This window comes from Colossoma macropomum, unplaced genomic scaffold, assembly GCF_904425465.1.
Source record: "Colossoma macropomum unplaced genomic scaffold, Colossoma_macropomum, whole genome shotgun sequence".
Taxonomy (NCBI): domain Eukaryota; kingdom Metazoa; phylum Chordata; class Actinopteri; order Characiformes; family Serrasalmidae; genus Colossoma; species Colossoma macropomum.
Genome location: NW_023494805.1, coordinates 41,292,970 through 41,305,530, shown reverse-complemented (window position 1 = coordinate 41,305,530; position 12,561 = coordinate 41,292,970). Strand labels below are relative to the sequence as shown.

General features: G+C 40.6%; 1 protein-coding gene across 1 annotated transcript in view; it reads left to right on the top strand.

Moving 5' to 3' along the window:
• Window positions 1–12,250, top strand: part of bcl2b (BCL2 apoptosis regulator b) — a 56,190-nt gene extending 43,940 nt beyond the window's left edge. Inside the window, exon 2 of the mRNA XM_036597184.1 lies at window positions 11,601–12,250. Coding sequence (XP_036453077.1) covers window positions 11,601–11,738 — 138 coding nt within the window. The 3' untranslated portion in view covers window positions 11,739–12,250. The remainder of the gene's footprint in view (window positions 1–11,600) is intronic.
• The last annotated feature ends 311 nt before the right edge of the window (window positions 12,251–12,561 follow it).

The following is a 12,561-nucleotide window of genomic DNA, read 5'->3' as shown; positions in this document are numbered from 1 at the left end:
TGGCTGATTGCCTACATAAAGGGTAAGTGGAAAACTGAAAAAAATGAGGATTTTTGTTTGAAAAAAATTACAAAAATGGGGTGTTTACGTTTTACACCGCTTCTCTACTCTAATCTGTTTCCACTCTTGTGAAAAAAACACCTCAAGGCCTCAACGACTAATTTTCTATCGATTAATATATCAACTACTGATTAGTTGATTAATCGAAACAATAAATTTTCCTCTAAAAAATCTAATTATGGCATTCGCTACACAAAGAAATGTGGTATATATATTAAGCATTTGTTATTTCAACTGAATTTAGAAATCAAAAAGGTAAATTTAAAAAAATTATAGTGAAAAAAAAAGATCAGCCAGGTAATGTCATCAAATATCGATGCCGATGGATCGGTCACATCGAGTAATCGCAGCAGCCCTGCTCCTAAGCTCCAAGGCCCGTGGACCCCTGCCCCAGTCGGCCTGGTTCATAATCCATGCCTGGATAAGGGAGTCAAAACCAGTCTGTAATCAGCAGAGCTTTAAGTAGCTGTGTTTGCCACCTGTGTTATGGCTGTAGGTGCACGTGTTATGTCTACTCCGAACTTCTGTTTGTAAACCATTTTAAAGAGTTTATTCTGAAGCACTTCTTGCCTTTGAGGTCCACTGCAACGTGACCATCGTTCCTGTGCCGTAAGACTTTGATAGTTCAAGCGGCGCCGTTCGTTTTTCTCACCACATGCTTTCTCTCCCAGCTGCCGAAGCCTGTGCTATTCCCATAGGGGTCAAATTTAGTTCAGTGCCTTTAGGCTCAGAGCTGCCATATACAGTGCTGTATATCTATATACAGTGCTGTATGCGTAGTGTAGTCAGCTTAGGGCTATGGGAAAAGGGAGAGACCTTCTCAGAGGAAAAAGACCTCCGGAAAGTGGGCCTACTGAGCTACGCGTGAGAAAAGCAAATGACAGGTCAAACCAATAATGCCACAGTGCTGCTTCGTAACCATGGAACACTGGGAACAACTGGTCTGCAAACAAACTCAGTGGAAAGACTCTTCATAGGCCCTATGACATTTCCGCATTTTTTCTGCTGAAAGTAATCGCTGCAGGGTAACGCTGCTTCCGCTAAAGCAATAACAGTAACGACGATGACGAGTAGAGCGTGTGCAGCTCACTCAAGCATTCAAGAAGCAAAAACAACCGTATCTCTCAGTCTCAGTGGTTTGTCAGCTGACTATGAGCAGAGGAAAAATGAGTTTCTGCAGTTAACAAAGGAATAAACTTGTTATACAGAGAAAAAGAGCCTCTGTGTCAGCGTTTCACCGCTGCCGACTAATGTTAATGTGCAGTTCGTGCTTTAAGGTTGCTGCTTCAGCCACTTTCAGGGGAATAGTTTTCATTTTCTCCCTTAAAAGCTGTCAGTATCTGAGAGAGCGAGTGCTCAGCGGGGAGATGTTTGTTCGCTGGAGCTGGTGTTTGTGTAAAACGTCTAAAGTAGCGCTACGGACCATGAAAACTCAGCGCGCCCCCTGCTGGGGTGTGTGCATGTTTAGCTTTTTGCCACCTAGTTGATTGTTAGTGAGCTGTTTCGACATCTCCAGCTAACATGGCTAAACTAGCATTTGGTTTATTGATTTATCACTCTGTAGACCAGGGGTGTCAAACTCAACCACTAGAAGGGCCATATTAAAAAATCCCAGCAAATCCGTGGGCCATTTTTAATAAACAGTTTACCATGAGCTGAACGGGCCATTGTATATATGTCAAAACTACAACAGGACTTTAAAAATACTTTAAAATAATTCAAATAAAAAATAAGTTGTTTTAGGTAGTTTTTTTAAACTGCTGATTTGCTTTAAATAGACACTAGGCATTAGATTGTTGTTGGGTGAAGGGGGTCAGTATGCACACTATGTTGCAGTGCATGCTGGGGACTGTAGTGCATCGCAGGATGAAACGGGCTAATAAGAATAGAAAATTAAAATAATTTCGCAGACCAAATAGGCCTTGTGTTTGACACATGGGCTGTAGGCGTTTATTGACGTTACTGTACTCTGATAGCCGTAAAGGAATTTTCCACATTTGTTGTGTGTTTGGTTCTCCAACAGTTCTGGACGCATCCTCGAATTCCAATCTTGTCAACTACGACAAAGATAAAGTGTCACACCTTTCTGTGGTGTCTGAAGTGATACGAACGCCTGTACTTCTGAGGTTAATAACTGTCCATAAGACAATAGTGGAACTTCTTGTACCCAACATTTATGCACTTATGTGTCTTGTGAAAAGGGCCTATAGGTTTCCATTAGTTTGGTTGTCTGTTGCAGGGAAGGGGGAGTCGAAGGTTCCATATGAGGAGACAGGATTTCAGATGGGAGTGAGGCAGTAAACAGTGTCATTTCCAGGCTGTGAGATGACCTTATGAAATGTCTCTGCTGATGAAGCTGTTTCTGATCCACTCCTACAGCTAAACCCCCTTTCACCACTGGCTAAAGCTTAACCGTGGGAACGGGTGATGATGGTACTATGACTTGGGTCATTATCTGTTTTTACCCTGCTGAAACAAAACATATAAACCATTAAGGCTTTCTGTTGGTTTTGTAATGTATTTTTGCCTTTTTTAATGGGTTGATATCACAATGTGAAGGATCCTCCTAAAAAAAACATAGAAACCACTGAGTGTGTTTACATGCACTCAATAATCCGACCATCATTGTTATCTGATTATTCAAATGGTCATGTAAACAGCACACTATGATTCCTTAGAGTGTAAGGTCTGGAAATCTGACTAAGAAATGTGATAAAGAGGCTGGATTTTAGCTCAGATTTCTCAGTGCATGTGAACTCTTACTCTGATTTCTTTCATTTCTCTTTTCATGTGTGAAAACAGACTGTGGAACTGGAAATAAGCGAGCAGTGTCGCCGCGAGACGCAGCAGAACATTTTTGGAGTGACGCTGAGACCAAATACATGCTTGACGAAATGAAGGATTTAAATATTTTTCATCTTCTAGATGATCTACGTTCATATTTTCAGATAAAGTGACTTGAAGTTTAAAAAAGCTACAACATGAAGTTTGAGTTTTACGTTACGTTTACGTCACGTCTTCTTCTGTGAGTTTATTGGCTGGTTGTAAAGCATGTAGACCTGGAGTTTCTCCATTATCTGATTACTCAAGTGCATATAAACACGTTGATCAGATTACTGACAAAATCTGATTTTCTGCAGTTATCGGATTATTAAGTGCATTTTGTTTCTGTTGGTTCCTGGTGGCTTTATAATGTGTTGAGTTCTGATTGGTTAGCGTTACTGCTACTGTGTGCTGATTGGTTGGCGAGTGGAGCAGCTCATTGGCTGTTCGCGCTCACTGACGTCGTGAACTTACATGAGGCGCAGTGTTAAACTCCTATAGCTCGAGTTCGTGTTTTATGCTGTTCTGTGTTCAGGATATAAATTCATTCTTTTATATTAAAACGTTTAAGCATTTATAAACTATGATTTTGCTCAAATGCTCCATCTTAACCCATTCATTTTGGAGTTGCTCGGGAGCGCCCTCTAGTGTTTGAGAAACCCGGAAGACACTGTAGAGTGGTAATTCTCCTCAGTACAAGTTCTCTGCTGGCGCTACGAGGCTAATGGAGCTAACAAGTAACGGAGGCTTATACGCCACCAATTAGCACTGTGCTAAGTGCCTAAATCAGGACACACTTGCCTCAAACCACATCAAGTTGTTGAGTAATACCAAACAGACTCGCTTATGTGGTTTCTGACACTGTATGACTTGAATGTTCTGTTACAAAAGTACATCACAGAGCTAAAAACAGCAGCGTGACTGGGATATGACTCACCTAAAAACGCTGAGGTGAGAATTCTTTACAGTTTTAGCATTTTTTAGCTGCATTCTCAACATTTTAAAAGGCTTCAAATCAGGTTATTAGCATTAGCAGCTGTGCTGCTTTGAAGGCAAGCTTTATTAGAGCAGGTTTGCTGGGAAACAATGGCTGAAAACACTCAGAAAGGTTACCGAGAGGTTACAAAGGACAGAGATTAACGGTTTTCACTGTGAAGGTGCAGCAGAAAGCCGTGTCTTTGGAGGTCTTGTGACCAGCATTGCTGCGAAACCATATTTATCCAACAACATGAGGTCGGCGTAATGGAAAAAAGCAGGCTTGACTTCAGCCGAGCAGCAGAGAGGTCACATGGAGCTGTGTGTGAATGATGAAGCAGAGCGTGATGTTCATCTTCTAGCTGCCGTCCCATGATGCTCACCTGATTCCCTTGTCCATCAGCTCCCGCTCCCATGACTTCTACTCTCTCTCTCTCTCATTCTCTCTCAATGTCTCTCTCTCTCTCACTCTCACTCTCTCTCATTTTTGCTGCGGGTTATTGTGAACTGCTGGGAAACGGAAAACAGAGCAGTTCTGTGTACAGTGGAGAGGCCACGCCCACTTTACTGTACCCTCCCAGCCTGGGAACACGCTGAGGAATGCAGAGCATTGAGCTCTGTTATGACTGTCCCTTTAACCCTTTCATAAGAACCGTCACGTTACTTTGTTTACAATGACTTAAAAGACTCGCTTCTCAAAGGATTACAGGAACAGTTTGGTTAAAAATCAGATGTACACAGTTTGTCACCCACCAAATGTACTCAATTATCATGTTAAGTCGTGTTTAGTATCTTGTGAATAATGACGTTTTACTCAAAATATTGACTTGCTATTTTGAAATAATGCTGTATTTTCTCAAAATATGGGCTTACTATATTAAAAGAATGACTCGTTTTCTCAAAATAATAATGCTGAAATCATGACTTGTCTCAGCGTCTCAGGATAATGACTTACTATATAAAATATTTGATGTGATGTGTCATAAAATGACTTATTATCTCAAAATAATTGCTTACTGTCTTGAAATTTCTTAACGTATATGTCGGAATTCTGTCTTGGTAACTCAAAATTTCTAGAAAATGTAGTTAATTAGAGATACTATGTCAAATTTCTGACATAATAAGTTGTTCTGAGATACTATGTCAAATTCTTGAGAAACTAAGCCATTATTTTGGGATATTAAGCCAAATTTGTTTGTAGAAATGTCATTATTTTGAAATATTGATGTATTTTCTCAAAATACAGGCTTACTATATTGAAATAATGACTTATTTTCTCAAAATAACTGTTGAAATAATGGCTTGTCTCAGTGTCTCAGGATAATGACTTACTATGTCAAATTTTTGATGTGATATGTCATAAAATTACTTATTATCCCAAAATTACTGCTTACTTTCTTGAAATTGAATAACTTATATGTAACTATAGAAAAGTCTAGAAAATCTCCTTATTTAGAGATACTAAGCTAGATTTCTGAGATAATAAGTAATTCTAAAATACTGTGTCAAATTCTTGAGAAACTAAGCCATTATTCTGAGATATTAAGCCACATTTTTGAAAAATAAGTCATTATTTTGAGATACTAAATCAACTTTTTGAGAGCATATGTCATTAGTTTGAGATATTAAGCTACATTTATGAGAAAATGTCATTCTGAGATACTGTCACGTTTTTGAGAAACTAAGCCGTTATTCTGAGAAAGAAATAAAACATTATTTTGAGATAATAAGTAATTATTTTGAGAACATACGTCATTGGTTTGAGATGTTACGCCCCATTTATGAGATAAATAAATCATTGTTTCGAAATACTTTGTAAAAATTTGGAGAGAAAAAAGCTATTTTAATATTTTGACATACTACAGCCAGAAATAGAAGAAGGAAAGTAGTGATGACTTTTTTTCTCCTCTATCTGGCAGGAATGAGCTTTCATACCACAAACATGTACCTGAGCGCTCTTTCAGATGTGGCCTTAAGCACGAGATACATGAACCACTCGCTGTGCTCCAGCTTTTTATGCCCACGCAACATTTAAACTCAGCTGCGGGCGGTCACGGGAAAATATTCTTGCCTGTCGGAACATTTCCTCCCATTCTTGCCGTGGGACTTTCCTTGCTATTGCAGGAGCGTCTTACAATAGAAGGGTTTGGACGGGAGTTTTTTGCGTGGGTGAACGTTTAAAAAAGGCTTGGAGCAAAACGAAACAAGCCGAAATAACTCTGCGTGGCCTTTTGTTTTCTGTGAGGAGTTAAAACCGGCCAGGGGGGATGAAGGAAAGCTTGATCACCCAGAACGGTAATTAGTGCCTGAAGGTTAGCGACTGTTGGTGTGGAGAAGGTGCAGTGTGGGTTGACCTCACGGTCTGCTCTGACCTACATGGATCTCCAGCAGTGAGGCCTGAGATGATATGCTCACTGGGCCTCGGAATGTGGAGACGTCAATGAGAAACAGGAGCCGTGCTCTTCCTGTGGGGTTTCTCATGGTGGGAGACTCTTGAATGTAAAAAAAAGAGAAGTGTTTTTATTTCCATTGATCTCCAGGGGGTCGAAGGCTGCTGAGCTGCTGACTTCAGCGTCTCTCGCAGGCCGGAGGAAGTGAAGGAGAGAGATAGGAAATGGTTTTGTCTTTTTTCTGACTTTTTACAATGGAACGCAACCTGTTCACTTTGGCCTGAAGAAGGACTTTTTCCTTTAGGCTGCCTTCACACCGCTTAACCCTTAGAAGCCTAAGATTTCAGGGGATTTTTTTGGTATATTTTGGGTCAATTACAATTACCATTATAAAGTATTTACATGTGACAGTCACACATGGCACATGTTGTTATTCTCAGGAGACCCTGGGCTACTCAGATATGCCATTGTTTGACATGTAAATGCTGACAGAAATTTAATATCTTTATGAATTTGGGTCATTTCTGATCAAAAATGTACCTAGCACCTGCTAAATTTTGTATTTTTTTAATAATAGAGATCTTGAAAACAAGCTCAGTTGTAGTTATCTTTTCAGAAATTGTTATTCTGGAGTGTCTGTGAGCTGAAAGTGCAATAATTTTGATGGTGATTCATTCTGTTAGTTATTATGAGTAAAAATAAACAATTAGCATAAGGCAAACATGTTTTTATTGATTTTCTGTCCTCTTGGATTCAGGCTGAGCGCTAAAACTCTGATACACAGCAAGACAGGCTTCATTTTTAATTACAAATTGAGCTATTTAATATTCAATATAAGATATTTTTAATACTCAAAATCAATGTAAACTGAAACCCTTTGTTTATAATATGAAGGCTGAAAGCAGAGATGTAATATAACAGTAGCGAGTGGGTTTGGGTGATTTTGGAGCTGGATCTCTGGCTGATGGACGGTCACAGGTGGATGAAATCACTGTGGATGGTGAGGCAGAGTCTGATGAGTGATCTGATGTGTGAATCATGTCACTGTTTTAACCCTTTGTTGGAATATGAAGGCCAAACAGCCGAGCAATAATATCAAGATTTTAGGTGATTTTCCGAGCCGAATTACTCACTGATGCTGAACTCACAGCTTGATGACGTCATGCTAATTGGGGCGGGTCTGCTGAATGTCCTGATATGTGGATCATGTTTGTATCTTAAACCGTTCTGAAGTTATGAAGGCTAGAAGTGAGCGCAAATTGCAGTCTCTGGATCCGACTACTTTGACGAAAAGTTTTTAGTTTTGCATTAGACACAATTACGGGCAGATTTCAGGCTTCAGAATGGCTGCTGCTACTGATTTTAGCTCACGCTTCACGGGTTCTTTAGTTTTATTTAGAACCATGATTTCTATATAGAACCATTTCATGCTTACATAGTTCTTTGCATGGTGACCTTGTTCTTCAGATTGATGCAGGATGTGTTTTATATGGCTCTATAGGGAACCTTTTTGAAAATCGTTCTATTTAGCACCGAAAAGGGCTCCACTATTGCTATCATGTCAAGCTTATAACAATAGAAGAACCCTATTTTGGTTCTCTATTGAACCATTTTCAAAAAGATTCCCTATAGAACCATATACAATACATGCTGCATCAGTTTGAAGATCAATGTGCCGAGCAAAGAACCATTTAAGCATGCAAATAGTTCTGAATAGAACTCTATATAGAACTCTATAGAACTAAACAGGACCATTGCCTTTACTAAAGAACCCTTGAAGAGCCATCTTGCAGACCCAGACGTGATCTCCTAACCAGGATGTCTGGTGGCCTTATGAAGCGGAGCTTACAGTAGGGGGCGATGGTGCACTCGTCAACATTGTCCAACAAGCCATCCGTTAGCTCATGGATGGAAAGTGAGTTAGCACAGCTGAGGCATAACATTATGACCACCTCCTTGCTGCGCTGGTCTGAGTGGATCAGACACAGCAGTGCTGCTGGAGTTTTTAAACACTGTGTCCACTAACTGTCCACTCTATTAGACACTCCTACCTTGTTGGTCCACCTTGTAGATGTAAAGTCAGAGACGATAGCTCATCTGCTGCTGCACAGTTTGTGTTGGTCATCCTCTAGTCCTTCATCAGTGGTCACAGGATGCTGCCCACAGGACACTGTTGGCTGGATGTTTTTGGTTGGTGGACTATTCTCAGTCCAGCAGCGACACTGAGCTGTTTAAAAACTCCAGCAGCACTGCTGTGTCTGATCCACTCAGACCAGCGCAACACACACTAACACACCACCACCACGTCAGTGTTACTGCAGTGCTGAGAATGATCCACCACCCAAATAGTACCTGCTCTGTGAGGGTCCATGGGGGTCCTGACCACTGAAGAACAGGGTAACAAAGTATCAGAGAAACAGATGGACTACAGTCTGTAACTGTAGAACTACAAAGTGCACCTATATAGTAAGTGGAGCTGATAAAATGGACAATGAGTGTAGAAACAAGGAGGTGCTCATAATGTTCTGCCTGATCGGTGTATATAGCACCAAAAAGGGTTCTTCTATGGCTAAAAGCTGGACATCATAACATAATAGAAGAATGCTTTTTAGTGCTATATAGAACTTAGAACCACCCTTTCAGCATGCAAATGGTTCTGTATAGAATCACATAAGCCAGTCTGTTTGAGATCACTTAGCAAATCCATGCAGTTTGAGCTGAGGGTGCGATGTAGCCATGCAGTTCAGGCCTCTATTGTTGGCTTAGCTTGAGTGCAAAACTAAAGAAGCAAATTTCAGACAAATAACATGTTTTTGGCTGATCGTCTACGTTTGGGTTAAGAGGGAAAACTCTAAGCTTGTCGCCAACCAATTGCGATCACTTCGTTTGGAGCGCTGGGCCTAAGAGCAGGACAGCGTCCTCCGTAACGAAAGCCCTCATTTCTATTTCTATTCAGTGTAAAGCTGACGGCAGAGCTGCGGAGTCAGATTTCTATAAACAGAGGCCATTAGACGCTCCTCCGGCGCTTCCCGCTACGACCCGAGGCGGTGATGTAGAGCGTGGAGGTTAGGGTTATGCTAACGTAAACGCAGTTACGTAAGACGTGAGGTAATCAGGTTGTAATCGTCTCCAGCAGAAGACCAGAGAGAGAGAGAGAGAGAGCGTCCCGCTAGAGGAACTGCTCCCTCCGCATGACTTCAGACATCCTGCCAAAGACAAAGCTTCTCCTTTTAGGATGAGCCTTCCTCGGGCCAGCTGTGGCCGCATCGAGCGGACATCCTCTTTCCTGGGCTTTAAAGAACTTTCCATTTTAGTGTCGAAACCAGAAATGGTGTTAGAACTGAAGGAAACCTGCGCTGTGTGAGGCTGTTGTTGAGGCTGTTGTTGAGGCTGTTTTGTATGAGTTACTCGTGATGCAGTGTGGTCCACACAACCCCCCCGTGTTTTTAATCAGGTACTTTCTGGCCTCCTGCATGTGCTAGCATGCTCTGGCCAGCAGCCAGAAGGTTCTTTAAACTCCAGGCCTCTCTGTGAAGACCCCCCAGATTGCTTTGTTCACATCATTAAACTCAGAGGAGAGCACTAAGGGGCCTACTGACTGCACATACCTGCCACCAGGGGGCAGGAGGTTCAGTGGGCTGTGGATAATGCACTGCAAAAAATGGTGTCTTGGCAAGAAATTGTTTGAAATCTTGTCAACATATCTAATATTTCTCATCTTGTAAGCTTATTATATGATTGTTTAACTCATTTCTAGATGCTTTTTACTTGTTTTAAGTGATTTTAGTCAAATTATCTCAGTATTTGGGCAGATAATCTTTTGTTTTGAGCAGATTTCTCACAACAAGCAAACTTTTCTGCCAATATGGTGAGATAATTTAACCAAAATCACTTAAAACAAGTAAAAAATGTCTAAAAAGAAGTTAAATAATCTTATAATAAGTTTAAATAATGAATCAATTTATCCTGGTTATTTATTTGTTTATTTTTATTATTCATATTTTTATTCTTGTTTTAAATATGATTATTTTATTATTATTTCAGTCATTTTAATTAAATTTAGTTTCTCTTTTTTGCTCATGTCCTCCTTTTGTTTTATTTATATTCTTTTGTTTTTATTAACTTTTCCATTTTGGTTACACTTTTATTATTGTTTTATTTTCTACCTTTTTGTGCTTTTATTATTAATGTTTCATTTCTTTAACACTTGTCTGATTTGAGTCATGTTTATTATTAAATTTACTTGTATTATTTGATATGTTCTCACACATCATCGACCCCTTTTTCCTGTATCAGCTCGGCAACACTGTAAATGAGGCTCACCCTCGATGCTGTCTGAGGTTAAACAAAAGTTGACTGATTAAAAAAGTCTCTAAGTGAGTAATATTAGATATATTGATCATATTTAAGATGATTTCACTTGCCAAAATATCATTTTTTGCAATGTAAGGCCCAAATTAGTGTGCTTTCAGCACATGACCCCTGTTTTAATTTTAGATGGGTCACAGCTACATGTTTGCATTCACAGCAGTGTGCAGAAGTCTTACTCTTACAGTCTTACGTATCATTTCCTCAGACTATCTTAGGAAATTATATGTAACGCAGCTGATCAGGGCGCACTTCCCCAAAAGCGTCTTAGTCTTAACATCTGGTACTCATAACCACTGGGCCACGGACCACGAGTGGGCCGCTAAGCACCCATTTGTGGTCTTCGTGCAAATACTGAGGGGTCAGTAGTGATGGCACTTGGTCATAGAAATCAGTGAAAAAATAAATGATTTGTAGTTACAGGTGATTATGAACTAATAAAAACATGGTTTTGTATACTATATTCCATTTCTGCCAATAGAGCCCACTAAATCTCACACACTGCACCTTTAAAGATATACGCCAGCTTATTTCAGTCTGCTGCACCCTGTCTTACGGTTGATTACAATGGACAATCAGTTCAGCAGGTTTCTCTGTACGGAACAGAAAACCTGTTCACTCCAAACTCTGCATTAGCCTGCTGTTTATTAGCCAGTTAGCTCCTCCGGATTTCATTTTTCCAACTGGTCTAAAGGGAGAAAAAGTTTCATGCTTAGGCCTTCAAGTTTTCTAATAATAAATAGGTTGAGAACCCCAGCTCTAGATAGCTGATATTGAATATCAGCACGTCTAGTTCAGCCCTTAAACTCGTGGACTAGACTCCTCATTCCCTCTAACTTAATAATAACACAGTACATGTGTCACTGATCTGTAAGTCTCAGGATGGGGCAGCTGTTGAGGCAGAAGTATTGAAATCAGTTGCATTTTTCAGAGATCCTCGAAACTAAACCTCTCTCTGTCCTTTTCTCTGTCTGTCTCTCCCAGGACGCCTTCGTGGATCTGTACGGCCGGCAGAAGGAGTCGGTTTTCAGCAGTTCCTGGCCGTCCATAGTGACCGTGTTCAGCCTGGCGGCGCTGGGGGCCGTGGGCTTCACCATAGGAGCGTATCTCGCTCAGAAATGAACAGCTCCCTCCTTCTCCCTCTCTATTCCCCTTCTGTCTCTTCGTCTTTCCTCTCGGCCCCTCAGAGATGCTCCCGTCCCGGACTCTTCAAAGACTCTCCCCTCCGCTCTCTCTCCCTCAGTTTCAAAGCAAAAGCGCAAACAGCAGGAAATGGACACGCCGCCCCCACATCAGAAATGGGAGGACACTAATGGGAGGACTAAACCAGAAAAAAGACGAGGAGAAAAAGTGTCTGGTTCCGTTTTAACAGTATCTTAAGAGGTGCTGGTGTTTATCTGTACAGTGAACAGGTTTCTTTCAGCATTTACATGTTCACCTCAGACGAGCGTTAGGTGTTTAAAGTACTGTTGGAGCTGGATTGGTACCCAGTGGAGGTCGTGTAGCGTCATTTTTAACTGGCCGATTGGTTCAGTATCTGTGTAATTTCCACTAACAGATAACCTGCAATTATTACAGTCAGACTGTAAAACTACACACTGCAGATTCATACTGGATTAAAATCACTCCACAATTATTACTGTCAGACTGTAAAACTACACACACTGCAGATTCATACTGGATTAAAATCACTCCACAATTATTACTGTCAGACTGTAAAACTACACACACTGCAGATTCATACTGGATTAAAATCACTCCACAATTATTACTGTCAGACTGTAAAACTACACACACTGCAGATTCATACTGGATTAAAATCACTCCACAATTATTACTGTCAGACTGTAAAACTACACACACTGCAGATTCATACTGGATTAAAATCGCTCCACAATTATTACCATCAGACTTACACTACAAGCGCTTTCTCTTAAGCAGTTTG